Consider the following 27,313-nt stretch of genomic DNA (forward strand, 5'->3'; position numbering starts at 1 on the left):
GGCCCATGCGGCAATTTTAATCGTTTATCGCCGTGTATGGCAAATGGAAAATGTACCAAAGGATTTCCTAAAACTTTCACTAACGATACGATCACAAATGTTGACGGATATCCAATATATCATCGAAGAAATTCCGATAATGGCGGACAATCGTTTATTAAAAATATCAGCAACATCGACATTGACATTGACAATCGTTGGGTAGTGCCTTATTCACCTCTACTGAGCAAAACATTCCAAGCTCATATTAATGTAGAGTTTTGTAGTTCAGTGAAGAGCATCAAATATATTTGCAAGTATGTGAATAAAGGCAGTGATATGGCAGTATTTCGAGTTGAAAATACCAATGTGACTGCCCCTCCAGTGAATAACAACGATGAAATAACGCTGTACCAAATTGGCCGGTACATCAGCTCCAATGAAGCAGTTTGGCGTATCTTTGGTTTCCCAATTCATGAACGGGATCCAACCGTTATTCATTTAACCGTCCATCTTGAAAACGGTCAGCGCGTATATTTCACGAACGAGACAGCGATTGACAGAGCTATAAATCCACCAAAAACTACACTCACCGAATTGTTTGAATTGTGTAATCGTGCTGATGCTTTTGGTGCTTTTGCACGGACATTACTTTACTCAGAAGTACCACACTATTTCATATGGTCTCAAACAAAAAAATGGATACCCCGCAAGCAAGGCACACCGGTTGAAGCATGTCCCGGTTTATTCAAATCAAACGCCTTGGGGAGAGTATTTACAGTCAATCCAAGGCAGATTGAGTGCTTTTATCTTCGACTGTTGTTGGTTAATGTCACCGGCTCATTGTCATTTCGCGATATACGTAAAGTCGATGGGCATCAGCATCCAACGTATAAAGATGCATGCCTTGCACTCGGCTTGCTGGAAGATGACAACCAGTGGGAATGTATGCTTGCTGAAGCAGCATTGAACTGTACTGCTAAGCAAATTCGCGTACTATTCGCTATAGTATTAACTACATGTTTCCCGGGCAGAATAGAAACTTTATGGGATAATCACAAAGATTCGATGACTGCTGATATACTGTATCACCATCGCACACGTTGTAACGATCTAACGATAGCATTCAGCGATGCTATGTACAATGAAGCACTGATTGCTATTGAGGATCTTTGCATTACTATTGCCAACTTGCCTCTCAGTCATTTCGGTATGCTTTCGCCAAATCGAAGTGCATCGGATTTTTTAAACAATGACATGAATCGTGAACTTCATTACAATACAGTAGAAATGGCAGCTATTGTGACTCGCAATGTTCCACTGATGAATGAGGAACAAAGGAACATATATGACCGCATTATGCTCGCAGTTTCGGCAGGTCAAGGTGGATTTTTTTTTTGGAAGCACCAGGTGGAACTGGCAAAACATTTATTATTTCGCTAATTCTGGCTGAAATACGATCAAATAATGGCATCGCGTTGGCCGTTGCATCATCTGGCATTGCGGCAACTTTATTGGATGGAGGCAGAACAGCTCATTCAGTATTTAAGCTGCCACTAAATATTCAAAACAACCCGGACGCAGCGTGCAGCATAAAAAAGCAATCGTCTATGGCCACAGTGTTGAAACACTGTAAAATTATCATCTGGGATGAATGCACAATGGCACACAAACATTCGCTTGAGGCGTTGAATAGGACATTGAAAGATATAATGAACAATGACAAATTATTTGGCGGCACTCTGCTACTCCTTTCAGGTGATTTCAGGCTAACACTTCCCGTCATTCCGCGTTCAACGTACGCTGATGAGATCAATGCTTGCTTGAAATCATCTCCACTGTGGTATAATGTTGAAAAAGTTCAACTAACAGTAAATATGCGAGTCCAAATGCTTCAGGATCCATCTGCTGAAACATTCTCAAAACAATTGCTAGATATCGGTGATGGAAAAGTTACCAAGGATGAGACAGGATGCATAAAATTACCGGAGGATTTCTGCACAATCATTGATTCAAAAGATGCTCTCATTAACCTTATATTTCCCGATTTACACACGCAATACATTAATCATGAGTGGCTTGCAGAAAGGGCGATTTTAGCAGCAAAAAATGTGGACGTCAACGAATTGAATCTGAAAATACAACAGTTATTGCCAGGTAACATGGTGACATACAAATCCGTTGATGCAGTTTGCGATCCTATGAAAGCTGCATATTTTCCAACAGAGTTTTTAAATTCATTGGATTTACCAGGCATGCCACCGCATAATTTAGTACTTAAAGTTGGATCTCCTGTTATTTTGCTTCGTAATTTGAACCCACTACAGCTGTGCAACGGCACGCGATTGGTCGTTAAAAAATTAATGAACAACGTTATCGAAGTCATTATTTTAAATGGAAAATTCCGGGGTGAAAGTGTATTACTTCCACGAATCCCTATTATACCCACAGATGTGCCAATTCAATTTAAACGCATTCAATTCCCCATTAGATTGGCATTTGCAATGACTATTAATAAATCTCAAGGCCAAACAATGTCTGTTTGTGGCTTAGATTTGAGCACACCATGTTTTTCACACGGACAATTATACGTGGCATGCTCTCGAGTGAGTAAACCATCCAGTTTATTTGTGTTAGCAAAAGACGGAAAGACAAAAAATATTGTACACTCCATTGCACTAAGAGATTAATATTGTTTACTAATATTTTCAGAATTAGTTGTATAGATAATTTATAAAAAAAAGTTACAATAAATTTAAAAAATTATTATTTGGTGTGTTGTTATTTTCACCTTCCGTCATCGTTCACAGCGCTCCATGCCACTGCCACTCACATACCACATACGCACACACTTACAATAAATAAGATATATTTTCATACTCTAGAAATAAATCATATGGCAAAACAACGTTTGCCGGGTCAGCTAGTATATATATATATATATATATATATATATGTATATATATATATATATATATATATATATATATATATATATATATATATATATATATATATATATATATATATATATATATATATATATATATATATATATATATATATATATATATATATATATATATATATATATATATATATATATATATATATATATATATATATATATATATATATATATATATATATATATACAGTAACATAATATGTGTATATACAATAACTTCATAGTTTAATAATATATCCTTCGAGTGAATTAAAATTTATATTAAAACATTTCCTGGGAGAAATATATGGATAAGAAAGTAAAAGTAAAATAAACTGTTCTTAAAATATTGTACAAAAACAGTGCATACCAATTGATATATAGCATGCGCAGCGTGTTATAAATGGACTAACATATAAGCTTTTTACGCCATGGATTTTAAAGAAACGGAATTCTTCTTTTTTACAAATTCCATTCACTTAACACCACTATTTATCCCGCACGCAGAAGACAAAAGGAAAACGAATGAATTCTTCTCAACACCCTGAGATCTCAACCCCCGTGTCATTGTTCTTTTTCTTTGAAGGCTTAGGTACACAATACATTTTTCAATAGAAATCCCTTTCATCCTCTTACAAAGGAATGCTGTTAGAAGCTTATGAAAATGAAAGAATGAAGCCATAAGTCATGTCGTTTTTCTTTTCTTCATCCCTCTATTGTTTTGACATCAACACCTTTCTCTGATTGGTCAGGTGATAAAAAAATGAATTTATTGGTTTTCGGTTTAAATGGAAATTCTGACAATTCATTTATATCTATTTTTAAATCCTCTAGTTTAAAAAAAAGTTGGCTGCTTTTATGGCTTTAGCCTAGCATTAAATTGATGTTGCTTTTTTACTTCTATCTTTGATGTTCTTCAATTGTTTAGGAAACACGAATGATACCAATGCAATTTATTTTAAGCCAGTTATTGTCGATGGATTTGAAATTGTCTGAAATCAGTCATGCTAAGAAATTTTCAGATTACAATATAATATAATGTAATAAATCTACTTAATAAAATACAATACTTTTATTTTGACATCAACACCATTCTCTGATTGGATACTTGATAAAAAGCAAATTTATTGCGTAATGGTTCAAATGGAAATTCAAACATCCACGCATCTCTATTTAAAAATGTTTGATGATTTTAATGTTTTACTAACTTGGATACAGAAAAAAAATATTCACGATTTTTTGCATTCGCCTTTGACGTTCTTTAGTTGTTTAATTCTACGGTAGACTGATTGTAAGAGACGGTTCTCAGTAGATCCCCGAAGTCAAACAACACTTGCAGAGTTCAGTGAGCAGATCTGTCTAACCACTTTGATCGGGCTGCAAAGTGACTGAGGTTGTGTTATATCTGTCCTCCTTAAACTGTTCAGCCGTAAAGTGTTTAACTTCACGGGCTTGTCGTCGGGCTACCAAAGCGAGTGTGCACTCATGTCTGCATAGCACGATATGTGATGACATGCCTTCAGGTCATCCTCGGAGATGATTTCCAAATCATCGGAATAGCACGCTGCTCAGCTCTAATACTACTTCAATTGTATACGAAACATGAATAAAAGTAATGATATTTATTTCGAATTAGTTATTGTTTATGCATTAGAAATCGCTTTTAAAACATATATTTCTGTTCTCTTAGTTTACATGGAAACAAAGATTTTTTTTTCTCCAGTTCTGCTCGAAACTCCTGCTTGTTATTTGATTTCAATAACAGCCAATTAAATCTAAAATTTTGAAAATAGTTATAATTTACTATCATAATACATACATATTTTGATTTATTTATCGATTGAAACATTATAGTTAGGTTTGAAAATCAAAACCCCTCTTTCGTTCCGAGAAATATTCCTGTGAACAAAGCTAAAATAAAAAGGTGGAATAATAACTAATACAAATTTAAAATTGTTAAAGTCTCTCAGTTTCAATTCTAATTTTTCTAAACTAACTTTTCCACATTCAAACTTCTTTTCATAAGTTAATGAAGTAATTAATCAAATTAACATGTTTAAAATGATTTTCAAAAGAGAATTTGTGACTAATGAAGATTCCTTTCAGGAAATAAAAATTGGATTTGGTAGATTGATGCCGAATTCTTATCAATTTTTCTTAAAAATACTTCTTGATTTTGTTAAGTGTATTAATGATATTTTAAAGCATCCTCTATCAGATCGGTAGGACTCATCCCGATTTTTAAAAAAAATATTTTTTAAAGATTAAAAATATTTCACTTCTTTCTTATTCAAATACTCTGGAATAAAATTCTTAAAAGACATTATTATTAATTTATTTTGTAAAAATATACGTTTTTCAAGTTATTTAAACTTAGTTTAAATCATATAGCATGTAATATCAAGTCAAATAACATGAGTGGTGCTGCCATCTATCAATTGGGTTCAGAGCTAAGACGTGCTTTCACCCTTGCAGTACTCTCTTATCAAACAAAAGGCACATCTGTTTGACTTACTTTGCAAAAGGCCAATGGCTGGTGAGCTTGACTGGTCCAATTGCCATTAGAAACAACCACGACAACAAATTTGCTTTATTTTGCATGTATTTATGCGTTTATATGCATGCACATTTAACAATGTTCCTATATAAAAAGTAAAATGAAACTTTCATTTCATTGATGAACAAGTATAAGTGACATTTTCTAAAAATAATTAAATTTTCTTCGTTATATTTATATTACGTTCTTAAAATTTGCAAGAGCTTTCTTTCAATTTACTTTAAATTCAATAGATACACAATTTGCTGCATGAGCAGAGTTTTTGGGGTATTGATAATTTTTTAATTGGTTTTGATTCTTTCTGATAACAATCTTTTTGGTAACATTATTTTTAATCTTTCACTTATGGCCAAGAAATTTTCAGATATGTATACACATTTAAGAAAAAATGGAAAAAATACCAAAATGTTTCAAATAGCAATTTAATTTGATATAATCAAATTAAATTAAATTGGGAATTTTTATTGTTTACTACTTCTCCTTATTACCACATCCTTCAAAGTGAGGAGATAAAATCAAATACTTTCATGCAATGAATATTCAATTTCTTTTTTCTTATGACTTCTGTCAGGGTTATCGCTGACACTGAAAATTGACTAATGAAATAATGCCAAATAGCGAGATATTTTGCACATGTGCTTCGTATGGAGATGCAATCAAATCCAGCCAAAACAAATACTACCAAAATTGTAAAATTTGGATTGAAACGGGTGATGATTTAAACTTTTGGAATTTAAAAATATAACTTTTTTTTTCGAGAAATGAAATTCCATGCTGATCGAAATTATCTATACAAATGAGATCAATATTGATAGATAAAAAAAAGAACTTTTTTCAGAGAAGAAATAAATTGAAATTGATTTATAACATGAAAGATTTTAAGTAACATTTTTTTCTTGGTGCCTTATTCACTTAAAAATCAGGGCAATTAGTTAACGAATGTAGAATTTCTAAGTTCCCACTTCTACAGATAGTGTTAAAGTTTTTCAAGTAAGTCATATCATAACTTACTTGTCATATCATAACTTACAAGATATGACCCAACTTGATTCGAAATTCACATTAACTTATTATGCTGTAAATTTATTATAAAGATTTATAAAAATTAATTTTATTAATAAAAATTATTTTTATATTAAATATATTTCGGAATTTACCAAATTATTTAGTATATTATTTGACGATGTATTTTTAATTACTCACAACATTATACTATGCATTTTTTAAAAATTTAAATGATAAATTAATTATTGGTATTATTCTTGGTTTAAATTTTAATTAAATTTAAAATAAATCGTTTAAAATTAAGAGTTTTGTAATTTGCGAATAAACGTAATTTATCATAGTCTATGTTAGAATGTTTTGTTCACCATGACGTAATGCCATATTCGATATACAAAATAAACTTGCAAATTTTTTTTGGTTTTGTTTTTATCTATATTCTAGATGTTAAACAAATTATCCTTGGTTTAAAGTTATGGGCTAATTTAAATGCGAAGCTTAGCACCTCTATTGTCCCTAATTTATATTTATCATTAAAGCTTAAATTTGAATTAGACAAAGAAACAACTACAAATGTTCATACTTTGTTGATGAAATCTTTATGATACTTCATATATTAATTTTAACCCATATTTGAAAGTTTAAGATGATTTTAGCGCTTTTAGTATTTACACAATTAAGCATTGCCCCAATATGGGCACCCTATTTATTTGACTTTAAAAATATGTAATGCCAAAAAATGTCATGATAAATGTATTTTCGAAATATAAATGGTGATATTTCATTGAAAAGGAAGGAAACTTATTTTTCAAAATCCTGAAAAATTAACTTAATTAAAAATCGTTTTTTTTTCAATAAAAGTATATTTCAGTATATTTTTAAAAGGCAATAATATATCAATTGCATTTAGCTATGAGATAATTTTTGCCAATTATTTTTAAAAGGCAACCACTGATGTAACTTATTTAACTATGAAATGCTGACAGTTAAGTTGTATTATATCCATATATTTCTAATAGTTAACGCCATATCTAACACATTTACCAAGACTTAAGTGATGCTATTTTAGAGAGATAAATATCCTTGATTTTGATGACACGAGGAAAAATGTACATAAATAAGCAGTACTTATTTCTTATGCATACAGAAATAGTATATATATATATATATATATATATATATATATATATATATATATATATATATATATATATATATATATATATATATATATATATATATATATATATATATATATATATATATATGAAAAGAAAATGTATTTAAAATATACTAAAAAAACTAATTATTTTCTCTATTTATTAATTTTATTACAAAAGTAATTAATTTTTAAATCACTCAAAACTAAAGTGTAGAGTTATAACTATGATTCATGGTGTCACAAATAGCAGGTCCTTATGAGGTTTTCAGTTAATTCGATGAAATTCTGTAATGCTTTGATTAACTTACATGTAATAAATACTTGTACTTGCAGGTCACAAGTACAGGTTACAAAGGGGCTACCGGTATTTATAAGACAACACTTTCGTGGAGCCCCTATATTAAGAAAACTCCCCCTCCCCAGAAAAAAAGGTGGAATTAAGTTATTTTCAACATTTAGGAACAAAGCGTAACATATTTGAAACCAATCGAAAATGTAATGTAACTGTGTGAGGCTGTTGTGCTTGTTTCCGCAAAGCATATTTTGTTTAACAAAGACAAAAATAACAAAGACAAATTGAAATTAACCGAAAATTGTATTGATTTGTAGCAAATGTACTTTGAATACCTTAATTAATTTCAAGTTATAACATTGTCTGCATTTAAGAAAAATAATATAACTTAACACTCTTGTCGACATAATTTATGTACGATTGCAGATAAAAGGGGAAAATATGCTGCCACAAATCTAACGAAATCATTTTCTCAAACGATGACAGAAGGATTTTTCTTTCAATCATTTTGAAAACAGATAAAAATTAAATTTTATCTTCTGGGCCAAAAATAAAAGTTATAAGATAAAGTAAAAAAATAAATAAATAAAAAATGAATAAAAAAAATAAATTTAAAAAAAAATCTCAAATTTGAAATTTTTTTCCATTTATCAAACTGCTGGTCGCTTGTCAATTTGGTTTTTCTCTTAAACAGTTTTATTTGTTTACTCGTCCTTTTGTTTGCATATTTTTACTGTGTTTGTGTCAATTCGTTATGCATTTGTTATCTTCAAATGTTTTCACCCTATCTTGTTTAATATAAAAAAGCATCATCGGAAAACGAACAACTAAATTGACGTAATAGTATGAAAATTTGAAATAATTTATTTAATAAAGTTTTTTTTTCTGCATTTTTTTTTTTTTTTTTTGATTTTACCGTTAAAAAATATTTTATCAGTGTAAAACTATGCTCAAAATCAACGTCATAAGTTTTTTATATTTATTTACTTTTTTTCGCATTTGAACTTTTAACATCCAGATAAGTCTAATTAATACAATAGAGTATCACAGACCAGCTTAGTCAATCAAATAGTCAATCAATAGTATAAATATTTTTGAACAACTTATAAATTTTTTTTAATATTTCTTGTCACTTGGAAAAATTTTAATCAGAAGTAATTATTTTAATTTTTATTTTTATACGTGAGGTTTTTGGCTTCCTCACTAAATAATCTAGTTTGATTTAATGGAGAATCTCAAACTGTAAGATAAATGGATAAATTAAAATATTTTAATATAATCCATTCAATATGTATTATTTTTTATGTTATTATATATGTTTGTAAATTTGAATTCGGGAAAACCAGAGCAATTCTGCTAGTTTTCTTATTTAATATTTTTGATAAAGCTTTATTTTCGATAGTTGAAAAAAAATTGCTTTTATCTGTATACCTGAAGAAAAATAAACAGAACCAACAAGGTAACAGTTCCTTGTTTCTGTTATTGTAATCTATCTACAATAGACTCAACCAGCAGAACGAGTCGACTCAGTGTGAAAGAAAGGAATAACATGTGTACAATAGAAAGGATAAACTTGTTTTCTTTTGTCTGTTGTTTGTCTATTGGCATTGCCAGTATCGATAATACAATGTTTTGCAGCAGAATTCTGGAAATGAAGGGATGAATGTGGATAAATGTATTCAAATCTATCGTATTTATTTCAAATTCCCTTAATTTCTGAATTAACATTATATTCTGGTTGAGAAAATAGTTCTAAGTGAAAGTCAGGAACTCCTAAGGATATTATTAAAAATAAGTATTTATGATGTACACTGATAGCCCAATTAATCTTAGTATTAATGTGTTTAGAAATCGTTCCACAAGGAAAAATATAGCAAAATAGAACATCAACCTAAATAATTTTTCATTAATATTAAGAGAAAGGGAGAAAAACATAGCAAATTAACTATACTAATATTGACCAAAATGTACATAATTTGTATTCATTGAACTTGAACTTTAGATGAATCTAAGTTTTTTTTTTCAATCCTGCCAGATTTAAGTTATGGCAGATTAACGGCACTGATATTTGCCATAATGTACACAATTTATATTCACAGAACAAACAGAAAGATGAACTAAAGATAAATCGGAGTTTTTCGTCTCTCCGTCAGATTCGAGTTCTTTGAGATTATCTGCACCAATATTAGCTGAAATGTATAATTAGCAACCATTTCTCCTTAAGACTTGTATATTAAGAATTCAACATTCTGCACATTATCAGGTAAGGAATATAGACATAAACATATATTTAAAACCTATTAATGGAAAACGTGCTTTCTTTTTTCTAGTGACGAAACAAAGTACAAGACAAAAAAAATCCTGTCAAAAAAAAAAAGAAAAAAAAGAAAGAAATGTAACCGTATAAAATAATCGAAATCGTTTCCTGTTGTCAGTCACTTCAATATCAGGTAGTTTCGGAGTCATGGCCATGGTGCCAAGGATACAACGACACAGATTGGCTCTATTCGTGGATTCCATAGAATGGCAAAGTGAGCGAAATGGCTGGCAAAAAAATGGCTGAGGTTGTAAATAATCCAGAAAGCAAACGAGTTTCCCAATCATCCATTATTGTTACGTCTTAAATTGATTCAACAATTTCGACTGACGTTCTTATTTCATTGGTTTGGTTTTATTGAATGATATTTGAGTTTATCTATTGTAATAATGTCACAACTTTCTGATAGAGAGGAAATCCACTGTGCCCCTGGATCAATTTTGATCTCGTTTTTCCCCCCTATAATTTGTTGCCTTGGGATGAACTTTTGGCACTGGAAAAGTTCTGATACTATGGTTTTTAATGAGCCAATGACCTGAAAACCTGCTCTGAAACATGATAAAATGACACCAAATTTATAATGTAAAACAAACAATTACTTAAAGACAATTATGCGAGGGCCTTGAACATATCGGCAATGTTTGAATTTTTCAGAGGAAAACATAAAGACAAAATCTACACTCTAAATCCCTAGAAGTACTGATGATGTGAGTACTTACTTATACTGAGTGTAACTATTTTGTGATATTTTCCGTTTTTGTAATCGCACTAGAGGAAGAATTTAGGATCTACTATATTATTATTATTATTATTTTAAGAAAAATTTAAATTCCTATTTAAAAAATCTTCTTGTTTTTTTTTTTTTTTTTGCCACATTTTGAAGAAATCTGTATAAATTAATTATGAATATCCTTGCAAACCACAAATCTTAAAAAATAAAAAATTAATTGCGAAATTATGTTTATTCGAATTAAAAGAAGAGAGAGAGAGAGACAAAAAATCCTCAAACACATGTAACATTTAAGCATTTTTGTATACAATATGTAAATTATGTCTTTCTTTATATCCTTTTTATCTTTATTCATCTAATGTTGAGTTACTTATGCCATGTAGAATTACTAATGATCATCTAGTGTCTAAGCAAAACATATTTGGAACGCACTTTTTTTTTTTAAATATAGGGCGCGTGATAAATCAAAAGGTATTAAATGTATATATACATTAAAAAAAATCATGAAAAATTATGGTAAAAAGTACCGGCACTTTTAGCGCCGGTTCTTTATTATGTAATTTTTCAGTAATAGCATCCAAAGCATCCATTCCATATTTTAATTGTTCTTCTATGAAAACAAACAAGCTATAAATTATTTATTTAAAGGAGTGTGCGGACAAAATAAGACACCAAAAAACCACATCTCGATTCATCTTGTACTGTAACATTTAAGCATTTTTGTGTACAACATGTAAATCATTCTTGTTGCCAGATGGAGTTTAATAAAAATAATTTTGGAATTCTGCTTGTTTGCTGATAGCGTTCAATAAATGCAGTTCTGTTACAATACAGTATTTCCATAAATAGAATAAAATAAAAACTTCACTCATCCACTAATAGAATGTATTTGAATTTTTGTTTTTATATAAAATTGTTATGTCTAATCCTGATAACTACGAGGCTATTTTTAATAAGTGGGCTACTAAAAGAAAGTTTTTAAAATATTTTTACGGTAATTTTTCAATAATTTTTCAATTAATCTATATCTTTTAATGACCGTAATAGCAAGAAAATTTTTCAATTCTAAAGTTGATTTCAAATTGTCGACAATTTTCGTAATTACGGTTGTAAAAATGAATTCCGATTAAACAATTATGATAATTCTATGATAATTCTTTGTATACGACAAAATAAATTTCAACATTTTATTGAGTTGATTATTTCATTAACTTGAATCAATTTTATTAAAAGTTTTTGCTCTCAGCGAGAGGAAATTTCTATCGTCTCTTAATTCTATTGAAGTTTAGCACCTTTAGTAAATTAGCACAAGCGTTACTTTTTTCCCTAAAATATTCCAAGCACAAAAAGATAACTGGAAACACACAGTAATCACAATAAAATCATAATCATTTTTGGCTTGAATTGCTGATAACATTGAATGAGCAGTTGATTTTACTAACTGCATTTAATAATAATATATTGATGTTATATTTCGGTTAAATAAGACTTTACCCCACTTTCATAACCTAAAAATTATTTAACTCTTATAGACGTCCACATTAACGTATTATCCTATAACATTTTAATCGATATATACTAATTTAAATTTAGTTATTACTGTAAAAAAATAATTTTAAAAAATCGATGATTTTATTAATGCATGATTTTGAAATTTAATCATCGTATAACATTTATTTAACATATTGTAAAAATTATATTCAACAAATGAGGTTAGAAAAATATTTAACGAAAAATTAAATTTAATTTTAATATTGTTTAACCTTACGCTTCTAGATGGCAGCACCAAACTATACACACGCGTCTGAAAATTCTAATAAAAAAAAGATAAGCGTAAATTAATTCAATTGAGAAATGAAATAGATATAAAAACTTGTTATAAACTTTTAAGAAAATTTTAATTTACTTTCAAAAAATCTTCGCATTCAAATTCACTTTCATTTTTCAGTTTGATGGTCTAAAAAAATAATATGCTTAAAACTAATTACAATTTTTAATTAATAAAAATATTATATTAAATTCAAATGAATGCTTTATTTATGACTCGTTGAAAAATATAACCCAAAGAGCTAACGAATTTAAGTAATCAGAACAATTTATATACCTTTTTTACTATCAGTGGGAGTAGGTATGTACTACAATGAGGAAGGAGTATATTTTAACGAATATTGCCTTTAATATACCGTAATATATTATGATAATATGCTAAATGGAAAGGTTACCTTTTGTTACTCTGTCATTTAGAATAATTTGTCTTTGCATTGCATATATTTTACAATGTTTTCCATAATTATTCCAACATTATATTCAATAATTTTATTCTATAACTGCATAAACATTACTGTATGCAGCATTTTATGCAATTAAAGCACATCCTTTTTAATGCCAAATTATTAAGTTATCATTATTAACTATCTGGTTTTCTAATATATGCTTGGAAAACTTATACTATAAAATATCAATTACTATTTAATTGTGTCATTTAAGCATTTCAATTTTAAAAGTGATTTGAAACTTAATCCAAGAGGGGTTTTTTATATTGTAAAAAAAAATATTTCTACTTATTATATGTAGTGTGAAAAAATTGCATCTGTAGAAAACTGAAATAATTATACCATAGTTAGTATATACTTAAAAACAGAAGTAAATTTGTCAAGACAAGGAAAGCTTTCAACTTCAACGTATAGACGGCAGCACTAACTCAAAATCATGCTAAGTTTTTTATTTCACCTATTAAATGACAAAGCGAATAAGTAGCTTGAAACAAAACAAATTGCACTATAAAATAATGTAGTACAAATCTTTAAATCAGCAACTTTACTGTTCAGAAAATTATTGTACATTAAAGAAAGAATTGTATATCAATATGTATTTGTAACAATATCATGGCGGCGGACAATTTTAAATGGTAAACGTTGATAATTTAATGAATTTCATATATATATATATATATATTTTTTTTTTCATGAAGTGAAAGACTAAGGGCAATATGATGATAAGATTTTCGGGATAATGTATTTAAGAGCGTTTTTAGTGTAAAACAACGCGAACACTATGTGGAAAATGAAATGTTTCTGTATATTGCTCTACCATCAAATGAAAAATCTTAAAACATGTAAAGCACATATCGGGAAACATGAAAAAAAAAATTATTACACAAAAGAATCAATATATTAGTTAGACTCGAAAAAGCATATGTATGATCTTATTTTTATAAATTAATTAAGAAATTTTTTTAATTCGAACTATCCAAAATTTCAGCACATAAAAAAAAAATTTAATTATTAAAAAATAATTAATAAATTTTGGAAAAATTAATCAATGAGAACTGGTCTTTGGAGCCCACTTATAAAAAATTACCTCTTAGTCATCAGTATAATTCATGACAATTTTAATTAAAATAAAAAATTCGAGTATATTCTATTACTGGATGAATGTAACCCGTTATTGAATGATGTTTCTATTTTATTGTATTTCATGGAGATATATTGTAGCAAAACTACATTTATCGAATGCTATCAGTAAGCAAGAATTCCAAAATTATTTTTATAAAACGCCATCTGGCAACAAGAAGGATTTACCTCTAATCGAGCTCCAATAAATGCTGTTTTTTGATGTTTTATTTTGTCCTTACAGATTTTTTAGTAAAAAATCTGCAGCTTATATTTTTTTTTTCATTGAAGAACAATTGTAATATGGAATAGATGCTTGGGAAAGTTTTAAGCAAAAAATGTACGACTTCAAGTAAATTCTAGGGCAAGGGTGGGGACATTTTGGAGAAAAAAAATTCCTACTATAAAGGGAAAAAAATTATGCTTGTCATTTCCAACATATTAAAGAAAAATTAAGTTTCTAAGCTAATTATGGGGTATTTAAGCAAATAGCATTTTTAGTTCATAGAAATCTGAGTAGACGAGATTCCATAAACAGTAAGTGAAAAAAAATTTGAAAAAAAAAATTATTTTACTGATAATAATTTTTAAAGGTTCAGTCGGTTGTATGGTTAAAATGAAAGAAAGAAATTTGAAAATTTAATTCCAATATTTTTGATAAATAGTCTGTACTTAATTGCTCTTTTAACCAACATTTCTTCCTTTTTTTACCTAAAAATCTATATAATATTAGTTCTTGAAGATACAAACAAAATTAGATGTAACCATATTAATTTATTTCGAACAATATTTTGATTTTACCTTGTTTATAATAGTAAGCATTAGTTCAAAAACATATGTTCATCAAAATCTATGACTATGTATGACAGTATAATTGCATTAATTTGGTAAAATTGTTTGTTTTGGTAAAATAGTTTCCAAAATTTGAGTAGTAGGATTTTACGGGTTTTGACAAAGAAAATTTTGTATAAAAATCAATAAGATGGCATTATTATTTGAGAAATTGTTTCCACTAAATTTAAAAATAAAGAAATTTTTCATATCGCTATTCTCCCTCGATGCAGTTAATTTTAACTTTAACGCTAATTGTGCTACATAGCGTACGTGGGAAAATTTCACAACAATGTCGTTAAGGAGTAAAAAATAAGGTTAGAGTTTCAAGACAAATTCTACGCAAAATCTGTATATTATATTTTAGTAAGCACTTTATTTATTTATTTTTTCAAAATTGTATTTTATTTAAATTTATTTTATTTATTTTTTTTAATTTTCATTTCTGTCTGATTAAGCCTTATGACGACTGTTTCTTTACAAAAGCTCTTGTTCCAAGAATTATATTCCGATAAATTTAAAATCTTTAAGAAATACGCTTTTGACATGGTATGCTCTACAAAACTTCTGTCCCCAAAAATGAAGTAGCACTCATTACTAGGAAAGAATTCCATGGTAAATGCCTGATAGAGGCAGGGCACTAAACTTGAATTTCAAATGAAATGTCAATGTTGTTTTTTAAAAAGAGTGCATTTTGTTTGAATTATTATAACAATAATTATGATAAGAATTTTAATATTTTTCTTAAAATTATTCCAAATTTTAGAAATACTAATTCTAATTTTCTTGTTCTAAACAGCAATATTAGTTGTACAACCTCTATTGTTACGTAATGCAATAGTTAGTTACTTCTGAAGAGCTCTAATAATAAATTTATAACAAATTAAAATTTTCTTTCGTAAAAGGAACTATCCAATAAACAATTATAAATGAAAAAAAGAAAAGAAAAATTGCAATTTTGTCTTATAAAATGTTCGAAGCTATAATTTTCTCCCCCCCCCCTGAATTAGTACAAGATTAGATAGAAGAAATATATCTTTATTCTTTCTAGAGAGAAAATGTTCAGTGAATATAGAGGCGAAAGAACGCACTTTGGACTTACAAATGTCGGAGGGTGCTTCCCCTGCAGGATCTCTTCTCTTCCAGACGACCACAAAGGCCGTTACGCTGATGATCACAATGAGAACCACAACCGCACACACAATAGGAACCAATATAGTGGGATCTTCAAAGAAGTGATGATGGCGGGTGACACTTAGTGGAGGCACAGTTGCTGCAATAAAAATAAATGCACAAATTAATTTTTTTTTTTTTTAAAGAACGTAGAATTTTTTTATAAATGTTCTTATCTTAACAAACAAATCACTATTTTCAGTTATTTACTTTGCTCACTAATATGGATTTTCTATTTTTATGACTAAAGTTTATTTCATTTTGAGTAATTATTAAATAATAGTTTCATAACGTCATAATAGTACTAAATGATAATAGCTATAAAACGAAATCTTAACTCAATAATAGAAAAAAAAAAATTTCCCTTTATCTACCAGTTTACATGTAGAATAGTGACATTTAAATAAAATAGACTCATATATGTTGATAAGAATTTCTTCCTCTCAATCATTCTGTTCAAATTATTTTTTGCTGGGAACTTTCTGTATTTTTGGTGCTGCCATCTTTGAATCACTAATCAAAACATTTCATAGTTCCTTCCTTACCAAAATAATTGAAATTTTCCAAAATTAAATTACTTAAAAGTTTGTGGTCTAAAAATAAATAAATATGTAAATAAATAAACAAATAAAATAAAAAACTTAACTGAGCAAGTTTGATTCCTTTTATACAAATAACTTCTTTTTTCTACATAAACGTAAGAAAAACTGATCGTTGCTTAATGAAGAAAATGTGAAACATTTACTCTTCATATATTTTGTGACAGAGTTTCTCAACTTGATTTCTCTTTTCGAAATTAAGCGATTCACAATATAGAATTTTTAAACTACATTTAATCTTTCATCGTTTTTCTTTTAATGATCTATTTATTGCAATTATTGTTATTTTTATTAGCTGTCTAAATAAATGTGTTATAGTTCAAACATATTTAAATTAGAATAATATTTTTTAAATTGTGGTATTTCTGACATGCTTCTATCAGAATAATTATTAACTGAAAATGAAAGATGATGTATTCAATATTCAAAATATTACACATATTTGAAATTAAATTGTAAGTAATTTTTAGTAACACAGTGTTTCAAAAAACCATTTTCTTTTCCTTTCTTTTTTTTTTTTTTTTTTGAAATATAATGAACTTTAAATTTCAGACTTACTTGGAGAGAAGAAGAAAAAAGATTAAATTAAATTTTATCTTATTATTAATCTGCTTTATTTTATACTGTTACAGACACATTAAATTAAACTCTAAGATGTTAGCACACATTTTAGATAAAAATTTATAATAAATCATTCTTGTTAGATTTCAAATGGATTTGGAAAAAGGCCTTCACAAATTATAAAATAAGATTTTAAAATTTAAATTTTAGAAAAACAATCATTATATGCATATTTTTTAAAATTAAATATTCGCAATCGAAAATATCATGAAAATAAAACTTTTTAACACTTTGAGAGTGAAAAAAAATTTTAAAAAAATTACATAGAGATGAAAGAGCAGTTGAGAGAAAATAGAGATAGAGAGAACGAAGACTAAATTTGAGATGGATGGTGGGAATAAGAACGATAGGGAAAATAAAATTAAAATGAAGATAAATCATAGAGAACGTAGAAAAAGAGAATTTGTGACACGGGAAACAAAACAGGAATTGTTTATTCAGACACTGATAATAGCATTTGAAGTAGAAGCTAAGATATCTCTGTACTCTATTACTTCAGGACAAATATTGTCTCCAGAAAAGAGTATATTTATGTCTGGCGAGAGTATTATTTTAATCTACAGTGATTAACCGAAATATAAATATACCGTTTGTGAATGATTTTTGTTTCTTCAAATATACTCTATGTAATCCCAAATTTTCCTACTTGTAAAATAAGAAATAATTTCTTTTAAAGAAAAATTCACTTTAAATACTTATATTACTCACCTCCAGTAAGTGTTAATGTGGCAAATCTATATTCTGCATCAGTTGTCCCAGCATCACTATGAGCAGTGACCAGTAAATCATGCCATGTTCCTGGACTGAGATCAGCTATCATCAGCATCTCTTGATCTGTTAAGATGTGATTTGAGACAAGTATCCATTCCTTCTGCCCCTGTGGTTTGTATTGGATAACGAGATGAGATATTGGACAGCCATCATCCATCCAGTTTTTCAAATTGAGTTGCACTGATGTCGTGTTGCTACGGAGGAAATCGTTCTTTTCAGGAGCCACTGGAGCTTTTCAGGTGATAAAAAGGCATGTTATATATTTTAATATATATATATACGAACAAATAATAAAATAAAATGAAATAAAATAAAGAGAAAACTATAAATGGGTTAAAAACTAATAGTCTTCTTTAAGACACATCTATTGGTATAATTTAATGCGATATTTCTGGATAAAGAATATATATATATATATATATATATATATATATATATATATATATATATATATATATATATATATATATATATATATATATATATATATATATATATATATATATATATATATATATATATATATATATATATATATATATATATATATATATATATATATATATATATATATATATATATATATATATATATATATATATATATATATATATATATATATATATATATATATATATATATATATATATATATATATATATATATATATATATATATATATATATATATATATATATATATATATATATATATATATATATATATATATATATATATATATATATATATATATATATATATATATATATATATATATATATATATATACGTAGAAAATGAGTGTCTAAATTAACTTAACTAGTTAAAATAAATAAAAAAAGAAAGAATTGAATGTTCGTAAAATAATTTTGCCCAGTCATGTTACGAAACGCTGGTTAGATAAAAATCCTTAAAATGAAGTAATTCATGTCTGTTGGGCACACGTGTAGATAGAAATGCAACATAATGTGATGGAATATTAGGACCTTGTGAGCCAGAAACCAATTATTCCATGAGCAAAAGGGGACACGCGCCCACTGCCTCTGGATTTCAGGGCCCACCTGCATATTAATATTTAAAAGATGTTAGTTTTACACTTTATTTAAGGTTCTGTCCTTTTAATTAAACAAACTTTAATAATAGTCTAATTTTTACTTAAAATTACCAATCAAATAAGAAACGCAGATTTTCCAATGCTTAATTTGCTACAGTGAAAAAGTAGTTACGATTTATTTCTATCTAATAAGACGTCTAGGGTTTATTCTGGTCTGTTCTATACACGAAATGCTTCTATAAGAATATCTGGTGAATAAAAAGGTGGCTTCTCTTAAGAAAAATTTAGAATCTGATTGAATCAGCATCGAAAAGCATTTGGAAAAATAAAAAGTAAAGTTACAACGAACAAAGGAAAAATAAAGGTGGTACCAAAACTAGAAAAACCATAGCGAAGAAAAAAGGGATAAATCAGGTTATATCTTTGTCTTTAAACTGAATTAAATCTTTCCTTTTTTTTTTTTTTTTCTTTTTTTTTTGCGTGCAAGTGTTCTGTACATATATTTAATCTTTCTGCCTGGTTATCTGAATAATCAACATGATCAGGATAGCAAAAGTAAACAACATCATCAAATTATTACTTTTAAGATTATCTGAAACCACGTTGCTTTTTTTAATATAGTTACGCTATTAAAACGTCGTTTTTATAAAATTAAGTAATTTAAAATTGACTGTAATTTAAAAAATAAAAAATAAATTCTGTGCTGAAAAGCAAAATTTATGGAGGAATGGAAATTCCTTGAGGATAAGCATAAAAAACACCAATATTATTATTGATGCTAATAGTAATTAATTTTGGTAAAATACTCATTGGATTAAAACAATAAGCCATGCGCGTGAAAGTAAAATTAACGGAGAAATGACTCTCAGTTCATTTAAGAGAGAGTAAAAAATTTGCCAAACTATTATTGGTGTAACTAATGCTTAATTCATTTTGGTAATATGCACTTTAATTTGGTAAAAAAAGTTAATAGAAAAATGTACTTATTCGTTTTGCGGTACCATCTGGTAAGAATATTGTTTAATATTGGTAATGTGCACTACAGATATGGTAATTGGTGCAGTTTTAGTCAATACCTCCTTAGTAGCTACAACATATTTAAGAGTAAATTTGGTGCTGATTACAGTTGCACCAATACTGTGCATTTTTATGATAGATGTATGACGGCTGCTCGTAGATATAAGTACATTATGAAGTAGTTTGATCTGTAGTAAATTATGAATATCATGAGTTGCTTTGAGCAAAAGCATTATGCCAGATGATACTAAATACAGTTAGTCGTAATTTCCATGGCATGAAATACTAAAAATATGTTTCACGTAATCTTTTAACAGAAATCTACCTATAAGGGCGACATATTATAATAAATAGTTATCACAGAATCTGCCAATCTGCAAAAAATATAAGCTGAAAAACTTATAGTTTTCAATAATTAAAATTAATTTCATTATTTTCCATTTACTGCGAGGGCTAATCAATATGTAATAAGACTAATTTTACTGCCACGAAACCACTCATCGGAATGATAATTTCTGTAGCATAAGAAAGTTTGTTGTCCGTATTTACAAAAGCTACCGATAGATGGCGCGTACAGCGTGTAGGTGGCGGGTTCCTGCGTATCACGTGGTTGAACTGAAGCGTGTTTGCGGGTGCCTACGATGGAACATCGTTATGCGATTAAATTTTGTGTTCGTCTGCAAAAATCAGCATCGGAGATCTTTGACATGATACGTGAAGCAATGTCATGATACGTGAAGCTTTCAACGATGAAGCAATGTCGAGGGCAAGTATTTTTGGCTGACATAAAGCTAAGGAAGCCAGGCAAAATGTGGAAGAAATTGAACGCGAGAGACAACTTTCCAAGTCCATTACAGAGATAATGATTAACACAGCTGCGGCTATCATCAAGGAGAACCGTAGAATGACAATACGTCAGCTGCATGCTCTCCTGAATATTTCTGTAGGAAGTGTTCACTGAATCATGGCAGAACATTTGCAACTGAAACGTGTTTGTGCGTGATGGATTCCGAAATTGTTGAGACCTGAGCAAATGCTGCATCGAGTGGATGTGTGCACAGAATGGAAAGAAAAATTAAGACACGAAGGCGACAATTCCCTAAAACGCATCATCGCCGCAGACGAAACTTTGTTGTACCACTTTGACCCATCCATGAAACAACAAAGCAGTGAATGGAAACATTTGTCTTCGCCTACTCTCAACATCTTAAGAAAGCAAAAACTAAAATCTGCTGGTAAAGTTATGACCATAATTTTTCTTGATCATGAAGGAATAGTTTATTAACACGCTGTCGAACCCGGTAATACCGCGAACTGCTCGTACTACGTGAATGTCCTACGAATAATGGTACAGCACGTTCGAAGGAAACGTCAATTGCTCTTAAATGGCTTCCTATTGCACCATGACAATGCCCGACCACATATTGCTCGTTGCTTACAGGATGTTCTTCAGCTGAACATCGTAGAGAGTTTACCACACCCTCCATACAGTCTTGATCTCGCTCCATGCAATATCTGGGTGTTTCCTCAAATTAAGAAAACATTACGAGGCAAACATTTTGCAAGAAACAAAGCATGTGCGGAGACGGTTTTAAAAAAGCTCTCGAAAAACGGACTTTTACATGTTTTTAAGAAGTGGACACAACGCTTGGATAAATGCATTAGGTGCCGTCTTACGAATTACGTGGATTTTGATGCACATATGTTTTTCTTAATTTAATTAATACTAATTTTCACAATATTATGATTGTATTTGAACAGCAGAAAAATTTGAATTTATGAAACTACAGATTAGATGTTGTTTTCATGGCTTGATTTTAATGCAAATAAAAATAAATAAAAATTGTGATCGCTGAAAGGCGATCACTGGTTACCCATTGGCGAAATAGTTGTTGTCTATTTTTTATTATTATTATTTTTTTATAATTTTTTATAGTCTTTATTTATGATATTCTCCTGAATTTGTATTGAAAACGATTCAGTTTGAACTGTAGGTTAGAATTTCTGATTCTTAATAAAAACAATAAAAACAAAACTATCGTTCAAATTATGAAGTCTCTTTCATTCATAACTTAAGAATGGGATCTCTCTGGTCCCATATCTCGAAAATAAACTCACCAAATTATTGCATAACAAAATTAAAAGTGAAAAAAAGAATTCTAAAAAAATTATCAAACTGTAGCGTTCGCCATAGCAACGCAGGCAATGACGACGCATGCGCACTGTTTACTATTACTCTTGAACGCAGATGAAAATTGTGATGACGTCCAAATAAGGTACTCACGCCATCAAACACAAAACAACACCCATTTTTCCAATGGGTAATAAAGAAAAAATATTAAAATTATTCTAGTTTTTTATTTGAGACAGTAGTAGTCTAAAAGTTTTATGCTCGATTTAGCAGAGTTGTCTAGTACTAATTATTTGATGCTTTATTTCTCACCCGGTATGAAGAACGGGTTCTCAGCTTCAATAAAAATATTATAAAAACTACTTGCTTTCATTTTTAATGAGATATTTACACGCTTACCTCTACCATTTGTCACAACTTGTTGCATTTCACTTGGTTCCCCGTGGCCAACACTGTTATAAGCTGTTAATACAATTTGATATGATGTGCCACATTGCAAATTTTCTAACACAAAACTTTGTCTAGAAGCTGGAAGTCTAGTTTCATGCCACTGACCCGAACTCCCTTTATATGTTAGAATAAAACCTAAAAATTAAAGATAATACTTATAAATATTTTTAAGTCAATTAACTAAATATTTATTAATTAATTAAGCAAATATTAACTATTTAATTAAGTATTAATTAATTATTTAAATATTAATAACTAAATAAATATTAAATAATTAATTAAATATTAATAATTAGCTAAAAATTAATCATTAATTAAAAATTAATAATTATTTAGTAAGCATATATCTGGAATCATTGTCAAAGTTTTAAAAATGAAAACGTTGAATAATTATTGTAGTGCTGCTATCTGCTAGAATTTTTAAGAAATGTAAACGAACAAAGAAAACTAAAATTCATAATTTGATGGTAAAATTTATGTTATCTGAAACTATTGAATGAAAATATATTTGTGGCAAATATTGTATTATATTTTTACAAGTATATAGCAATGCAGTATACTGTAATTAGTTTTCTAAAAGTATAGTAAGCTTTTATATCGATGATATGACAACAATAAACTGGATGTTTGGTGCTGCCATCGTTTAAACGTGTTAAGCACTAAATGAATCATTGCAATTCCTATTTCGTCTGGAAATCAGAAATTCCTCATGAACATAAGCATTGAGCATAGAGAAGAATTTAAATAATCACCATTTATAGCAAAAATTAATATACCATTTTCTAGTTTTATTCTTACCAGAAATTGGTCTTTCATTAGTGGATTTTGCTTCCCAATTTAAATTCACTGAGGTAGCTGTAGTGTCTGTGAATCTTACAATAGGAGCGTCTGGTGGGTCTAAAAAAATAAAAAGAGTTGAAACAAATGCCTAAAGATTTTAATTTTCCAAAATAAAATTTGTGTGAAAGTTCAATAAGAAAATGTCCAAAAAAAGAAAAAACATGTTACATTAAAGAGACTAATATAGTATTAATAAAAATGGATGGCACTGTTAAAATTACTTTTAACATTAAAACTGTTACACTCTTTGTATGGAAAAAAGCTTGCTCATTAACTTTGCAGCTTTTTTTTTCAGTTACAGAATCTTTTTTTAAGTTACAGAACTCAAAAATGTAGGTTATTTTTTAATTTTGCAACATCTCAAAAAGAAAAAGAAATTAATATCAATGCAAATTTTACATTACATTGTATTGTTTTTCCTTTTCAATATTTTACTTTATTAGTTCCTTAAACGTTGAAACTCTGAATAAAATTGTGACCCTACGTACTATTTTTTCCAATTAAACTCATAAACTTTTCCTTAACCAATCATTCCTTAATAAAATCATCAACATTCTGTAAGTACTGAAAAAGTTGGGAATAATACTCAGATGGTGAACCGAAATACCGAAATGTGTTCAAGATAATAATACGGTAGCAAAATCTTTTAGCATGTTATGTAACAGGAGAATATTTTAGCTTACATAATAAACATGTTTTTTTTTTAAATCAAAAAGCTCTTAAAATACCCTATTTTGAAAAAAAATTTTAAAAAATGCAGCTTATCACTTTATTACTCAAATTACAAACGTGCCTCTTTTTTTTAAATTTTTTTTTTTACTCAAATTTGATCTTTTTTCTCTAGAGAAGATTTAAATTAGCCATCTGTATCGAATTTCTTTTATTGTATTTTGGCTTACATTTCTTGTTAACTTCACTTTTTATACTCTTTGCAAGATCTTAAGAGCTTCATTAACAATCTAAAATATGATTCCAAGGCTCATTTTAATAAACATTGACTGATTTTCGAAAATTATGCTAACTTAGAACTGAGACAGCAAATATAATACTGTCCATACTTTGGAAAAGTAATATTCCAAGAAAAGGAAGTTAAAAAATGTCAAGCATTATTAAATCATGCAAAACTGAGTTTTAAAACAACCGAATTCAAACATAAGGTCTTTCATCAATAAATACGTCATTAAATCATCCTTTTGGGTAATTCAGTTGATTTATTTGAAGGAGATTAAATTACGCAATTTTTTGTATAATAATTGTAAAATAATCCAATAAGTTTTTTATTTGACCATTTAAATTAACTTTTACGTATTTCCTTTTTCTGAGCAATAAGCTTTTTTCTACCTAACCTTAAGATTCAAATTATTCTTTAAATTTAATTTAATTTATATGTTCTGGAGTGTTTCTTTTATATTTATCATTAACCTGATTACTTTTAATGAAAATAAACGTTGTTGCATGAAAGTAATTTCATTTTCAACCTTTATGAAATATTTGCATTAAAAAAAAATTGGAGTTATCTCTGAATTCAAAATTTTAATGCCACTCTTTACATTATTTTCATTTTTAAATATAAAAATGTATAGGTAGCATCTGTAGAAAGCAATGTTTTTCATACATCTTTAGGGAAAAAAATACACATTTAAAAGTTTCACATTTTTCATCATTCAAATAACCTTTTCAAATTAAAATATAAATCACTTTGAGGACCCAAAAAATAATTAGTTTATAGAATGTGCACTCAGATTTTATATTATCATAAACTTTGAAAACATGAAAATTTTAAAAGCCTATACCTTATTTGATATAAATATTTATTTAAGTCATCCATTTGTTGAAATAAGATCAGCATGAAAAGTTGATGAGTAAATTGCTTATACACTACCCTGCTATAATAGAAGAGACACTTTCAGTTTCTGAAACTTTTTAAAATTTCTCAAGAAATACTTAGAGGTTTATTTCTTAACTTTGAAGGTTAATAGTTCATGCGTTTTTTCATGCTTAGCAATAAAGTTTGAAACTTTCAAAGATTTCAGGGACCGACTATAAGTTACGAAAGAAAAAAATTTATTTTGAGCACCTTACGCCGGAAAAACAAGCAATTACACTTATAACTTACACCGATTACTTTGGTTGTTATTTACAATCAGTGCTTGAAATTTCATATACATAATTTAAATATTTTTGAAAATATTGACATTCTCATAAAAAACTGAGTTTTTTAAGTTTTTTGCTGCAAGCTTTAAAAATATTCAATACAAAAAGCAAAATTTTTTGTTCAATTAAAAATAACAGCAAACTTATTGTCTTAAAATTTGAAAAAAAGTTCGTTAAAAATTGTGCAAGATATGACGGTTTAAAGTAATTCTTTTATATGCGTGGAAAAATTAAAAATTTTTGTTTTTAATTTTGTAGTGAATCGTACTTGGCAACTAATGAAAAAAGTCTTATTTGAATATCTTAAAATATCTTAAAGTATTAAATAATCTTATATGCAATTTTTTAATGTAGTTTTTGTACTTTTTTAAAAATTGCTCATAATGATAAAAGGTGTTTAACTAATTTCATTCTGAACAATTAAACAAGATTTATTAAAAATGATATCAGTATTGCTGGGATAATACCCCATAAAAAACGTTTTGTTTCTACATACCATCACAGTTTGGTGTCCGGACGATTATTGCTTGATATTATAATTATTTATTAAATTTTGTCTCATGGTACAAAATGAAATTTATGAAAAACCACTTATTTTGAGCTCTTTTTTCGCTGAAATAAGCGGAAAAACTACTTAGAAGATTACTTGAATTTTTTTGAATTTTTAAGGAATTCAAATCAGATTTTTTCTTTAGTTGGCAAATACAATTCACTACAAGATTAGGAATTTTTTTTAAAATTTTTTTCACGCACTTGCAGTATAAAAGAACTATTTTCAATAGTCATATCTTGCGCAGTTTTTAGAGATTTTTTCAAATTTTAAAACTATACTTCTGTAAGGAGCAGTTAAAATTTTGAGCGTTTTTAGCCTATTGGAGCATTCATATGGTGTTTAAAGTCAACTATGTTTTTAAGCACGATAATTTAGATAGCCTGTATAATATAATTTGATAGCCTGATAATTTGGATACAAATGGATTTTAAGACAACTGTTTGTTAATGACTAAGAAATCAAATAACATATATAATATAATGAAATATAATGATAATTCCTCACTGACAAAAAAAAGAGCATTCACAAAACTTCCAAAACATGGTAACATTTATCAAGTTTCTGGCTATGAGCAACAAAAAGTTCAGTCGTTTTTATAGAAGAGCGTTGATAATGATTTTGGTAAAATTAAGACCAAAGTATGGCTTTATAATCTACGAAAATTTGGTAAATAGAATAAAACTTGGTAATTACATCATGATACTATAGAGTACGACATAAAAATTATTTATTTGGTGAATT

General features: G+C 28.1%; 1 protein-coding gene across 11 annotated transcripts in view; it reads right to left on the bottom strand.

The window, feature by feature from the left end:
- The window catches only part of LOC107441504 (cell adhesion molecule Dscam1), a 434,487-nt gene that overhangs the window by 80,172 nt on the left and 327,002 nt on the right, over window positions 1-27,313 (bottom strand). For 10 of the 11 annotated variants that reach the window (XR_015429993.1, XR_015429992.1, XR_015429994.1 and 7 more), the window contains exons 18-21: window positions 23,824-23,922; window positions 22,975-23,160; window positions 18,311-18,604; window positions 16,312-16,482 (exon numbers count right to left, since the gene is read on the bottom strand). Coding sequence is in view for 7 of the 11 variants with exons in the window: in XM_087154077.1 (XP_087010203.1) it covers window positions 16,312-16,482; window positions 18,311-18,604; window positions 22,975-23,160; window positions 23,824-23,922 (750 nt within the window). In the remaining 4 variants the exon portion in view is untranslated. Of the gene's footprint in view, window positions 1-16,300; window positions 16,483-18,310; window positions 18,605-22,974; window positions 23,161-23,823; window positions 23,923-27,313 lie in introns of all 11 variants that reach the window. The other variant, XR_015429995.1, reaches the window with a different exon arrangement.

Source organism: Parasteatoda tepidariorum, chromosome 10 (genome assembly GCF_982258835.1).
Source record: "Parasteatoda tepidariorum strain Cologne lab strain chromosome 10, Ptep-v5.0, whole genome shotgun sequence".
In the NCBI taxonomy this organism is placed as follows: Eukaryota; Metazoa; Arthropoda; class Arachnida; order Araneae; family Theridiidae; genus Parasteatoda; species Parasteatoda tepidariorum.